General features: G+C 40.6%; 1 protein-coding gene across 1 annotated transcript; it reads left to right on the top strand.

The window, feature by feature from the left end:
• Nucleotides 1-202: 202 nt before the first annotated feature.
• Nucleotides 203-3796, top strand: loxl5a (lysyl oxidase-like 5a). Its single transcript, XM_042006996.1, has 7 exons — nt 203-1358; nt 1655-1763; nt 2310-2447; nt 2663-2819; nt 2990-3085; nt 3187-3302; nt 3391-3796. Exons 1-7 carry the CDS (start codon nt 389-391, stop codon nt 3395-3397), a joined length of 1593 nt encoding a protein of 530 aa, XP_041862930.1. The 5' UTR covers nt 203-388; the 3' UTR covers nt 3398-3796.
• Nucleotides 3797-4616: the final 820 nt, after the last annotated feature.

Genomic DNA, 4616 nt, shown 5'->3' with positions numbered 1-4616 from the left:
CAATAAAATTTATCATTTGTCATTACGCAACTTTTCAAGTAGTAGTATTAAAACATTTTCACGGGTTTTGGCGAAATTAAATGTTAATCATTAACATTTTTCCGCTTTGAGACTTTATTTGTACATTTGCAGCATGAATAAGCCCTTAAACAAGCAGGATTCTTGCAAGCAAGCGGATTCTCTTTGAGCAGCATTCGTTGATATAGTTTCAGCTCACACTGCAGGCACAAAAAACCTCTCCCAAACCAAGCCCTCCTGCTGGTGATGCTGTGCGCAACTGCGTGACCAAGTCCAGTATAATTAGAACATCACCGCACCACTCAGGTCCAAGTCAAATGTTCGTCGTCAATGTCTGTTTTGGAGCTTAGAGACAGAATTCCAGTGAGCCATGGAGAAGGTTGGCTTTGTGTTAATTTGCTTATATGTTCTGGTGTGCTTAGGCACTTGTCAGCATCCTTTACGCGCACGTGTTGGTCCGTGGAGACACCGGATCCAGTGGGAGAATAACGGTCAGGTTTACAGTTTACTGAGCACTGGGACTCAGTTCCGTTTACCTTCGCAAAACAGGAGACGAACCCAACTATTGCTGACAACAAAAAACAATTTTAACCAAGTTAACCAGCCTGTTGCGCTTAGTAGACCCACCAGAAACAGATCAGTTAACATGGAAGGCGCATTCGGTGACCATTCTGAACAAAACGACCACAATCAAATGGATACGTCGGTTCTGGGTGCTGATGCAGGTCAGTACCTGCTCGCTTCGTTGCGGACAGGTGCGCACAATCAGTCCCCACCACGTCTGGAACACTTAAGAACTGTGGACCACAGTGCATATCAGGTACCGTCAAATGCCACTGTCATTCAAGAGTTCTCCGGCAGCGGAGTCCTTCGAGGAGGCAGAAGTACACCTGGAGATGACGCTGGCGCACAACAGCACAGTGCATCAGCAGTAAGAACACAAGAATTAACGCACAACCGTCTGGACACGTTGCATACCGAGAGCCCAGATTCACCTGCCACATCTGTATGGGTCACTTTGACTGAGGACGGTGGGAACGCGCGTCGACTGCCTCAGCAGACCATCTCAGGAAGCCGTCAGGGCGCGCAAAGAGTGCGCTCACTGACCAGAGTCTACCCAGAGGTCAACGATTCACCCACAGTGCAGTCCAGCAACACCGTGGACATACAATTTCCTCGTAGAAGTCCGGATACAACAGATGTCGGTGACCCACGAGATCCGCACAGCATTCATCACAGGAACTCCGTTTTCTATAATGTTTACCCACCTGACCGCAGGAATAGACAGACAGCGCGGGATCCCTCCGGAACAGGCTACGGTACCAGGTTCTTCCACAACGGTGAGGCCAGCAGATGTGTTTTTGATGCTCATTTTAACCCCACTAAAAATAAATGATTCTGAGGTACCAATGTGTATATGGGGGACAGATATAAAAAAATAACAATCAAATCTCATATGTAAAAATTTGGAGTTGTTTACCAGAAATTGTTTTAACATTTGATAATATTGAACATTAGTATTTTTTCATTCGTCACATCAATGACTGTTAATTGTGCAAGATCATTATATTTGGTGCTTTGCTCACTTTTGTTTGAATTCAACCACTAATGTTATTATCTATATTCTTTTGTACAGGTCTGCCAGACCTGATACCTGACCCATACTACATCCAAGCAGCTTCATACATCCAGAGAGTGCAGATGTATGCGCTTCGCTGTGCTGCTGAGGAGAACTGCCTCTCCAGGTGCACCACTTTATTTGACATTAATCTGCTTATAATATATCTTTCAGGTGAAGATGGGTGAATTTGCTTAAAATGAACTTTTCCTGAATGACATTTTGTCATGCTTTTCGCTGTGAGTTAAAAATGTTTACATTGATTAATAGAAATCACCTGGGTATACATTCAAATATGAAAAGAAAGCAGGGGTAGTCATTCTTTTATAGGTACCGATGTTGGCTGTCCCTCATTCCACGGGATGCTTCAGCTGATGGGCAGAGCACTTGGAGAAAAAAAAAACCTGGCAACTGCCAGCGTCTCTCTCCTCTGATCTGAACAGATTCTTTGCCAAATAAAATAAATGCTCAAATGAAAGGCAAAGGATTTCAGAAGTAGACACTACCAAAGCAAAACCTCTGTAGTAAATCACCATTATATCTGTTGAGGTCAATGAGCAGGAGAGGGATTAATGTGTAATGAGTGTATGTTGAGTACAGTGTAGTGTATTCCAGCTGCACACTCAGACATCGGAGGTAATGTTGGCTACTCTCCTGTTTCCTTTTCCTGCAGGTCTGCATATCATCCGAGTGTGAGGGATCTCGATTACAGAGTTCTGCTGCGGTTTCCACAGCGAGTGAAGAATCAAGGAACTGCAGACTTCCTCCCAATGAAACCCAGACATGAGTGGGAATGGCATAGCTGTCACCAGTGAGTTCACTGCTAGACTATCCATATATATTCACACAACCTGATCTTTGCAGAGTAATGGAAGCACGGAGGTTTTGTCTACCAGCTAAAACATTAAAATATGTCTTTAAGTAAGTTAATGAGAGGAAATTATAGTTGAGAATTTTTAAACCTCACTTAAAGGGTTGTTTTCACAATCTTGTGTTTACCACAATAAAATTTATCTATCTATACAGGCATTACCACAGTATGGAGGCCTTTAGTAACTATGATTTGCTGGATGTCTCAACTGGACAAAAGGTTGCTGAGGGACACAAAGCCAGTTTCTGTCTGGAAGACACATCATGTGACCCAGGAGTACGGCGGCGCTTTGCATGCACTGCTCACACTCAAGTCAGTCTACTCGTACTCTTTCATAATCCAATCTCTACCTATTGTCTGCATCTTGAGTTGTTGGTTAACTACTTGAGGCTGTATTTTGATACTTTTCATGCAGCAAAACTGAAAATTAGTTCATTGACTAAGGAACTGCATCATTTCATGATTTGAGAATTTTTTTTAAGGGGCTTGGTCCCGGTTGCTATGATACCTATCACGCCAACATTGACTGCCAGTGGATCGACATCACTGATGTACCACCTGGAAACTACATTCTAAAGGTGGGATTCCACTAATAATTAACAATACTTGTTTATACCGGCAACACTATGTTTTATTTCAACCAGAATCATGTGAAACATTTCAACTTTTTTTTTTCCAGGTAACAGTGAACCCCTCTCAGCTGGTCCAGGAGTCTGATTTCTCCAACAATGAGGTGAGATGTGACATCAGGTACACTGGAAGCTATGTCCAAGCAAGAAACTGCAGGATTGTTGTGTAAGTCAGAACATGTTTTTCTCATTTCTAATAAATGACATCGAAAAGAAAAACAAACTGAGTCACTCATTTTTACTCTGTTTTACAGGAGCTGACCTGCTAGAGACAGAAGGTTTCATATAAAAATGTAAACTAAATAGCCTCTTGTTGCTCGTAATGTACAGCTGCTACTCTGTAACTCAGACTAATGTTTTATTTATGTCATGCGATTTGTTGTGGCTATAGCCAGCCTGTAAAAGTAAAATTGTATTATTTATAACAACATTAATCTTTAATCGATTTTTAAGCAATGCAGTCCTATCAGTTGTGTTTGTACAAAAATGAGTATTAGAGACTTAAAATTCTAAATGAGGGCGTTTAAATCCCCTCAGTCAGTCTGTATGACCGAGATGGTGCTTCTTCTTTTTTGCCATGGCAGTGTAGATGCCCTGAAGTTCAATATAGTATATAAAAACTAATTGTCCAAGGTGTGTATTTCCAGTAGTGTGACTGTGTGAATTTATCCCTTTTGGTGGATGTCACCCAAGAACAAATGTAAAGTCTTTCACACAAAGAGATGGTTTGGCTGTTTGAAAATTTTTTGTGAATTTGGATTACATTTTATAATAAAGGTTGTTTGGATTTTTTTTAAAAAGAAAAATACCTTTGATGACTGCTGCTGTACTTCAAAAGATGGATCATAATGAAGGTAATTTTTCAACAAATCATACAGTGCCAAATAACAGCACTCAAGCCGAGGAGTGTTTCAGTGTAGGGTGGCCCATTTCTTAATAACATTTGCAGCAGGACACCACAGAGCAGTAGCTGCAATTTTCACCATTTTGCAGGCTTGTATCCTAAAACAGCTGAAGAATGAATAGTACATCACATCATGTGCCTGGTTTATGCATGTTTGCCATGCTGTGTTACAGCAGGTAAGTGATTGGAAAAATATTTATTTAGCTGGCAATAACTTCATGTGAGGCTTCTGGGAATGTCTCACTTTATTTATACTTTGTCATTGGGTTTAGAAGGTAAGCTATCTGGCTGGTGCGTGAAAACAGCTCTTTTTCCTCCTTTTTAATGATGTTGTTTGCCATCCAACACAAATGCATTGCTGTATAATATTGTAATGTTAAAGCTAGTTGAGAAGTCAAAGGATACAATGTTCTTTGAATTACGATGTTTTGTTATGAGCAACATTTTCATTTCAAATCCCTATATTTGACCAGCTGAGAGACTCTGTAGGTAAACCTATAAAGCTTTTGAAACTAAAAATGACCACTGGAGGGATTTATATATATATATATATATATATATATATATATATATATA

Source organism: Melanotaenia boesemani, chromosome 14, assembly GCF_017639745.1.
Source record: "Melanotaenia boesemani isolate fMelBoe1 chromosome 14, fMelBoe1.pri, whole genome shotgun sequence".
Lineage (NCBI taxonomy): Eukaryota > Metazoa > Chordata > Actinopteri > Atheriniformes > Melanotaeniidae > Melanotaenia > Melanotaenia boesemani.
The sequence above is the reverse complement of the archived record's forward strand: the minus strand, read 5'-3'. Positions and strand labels throughout refer to the sequence as shown.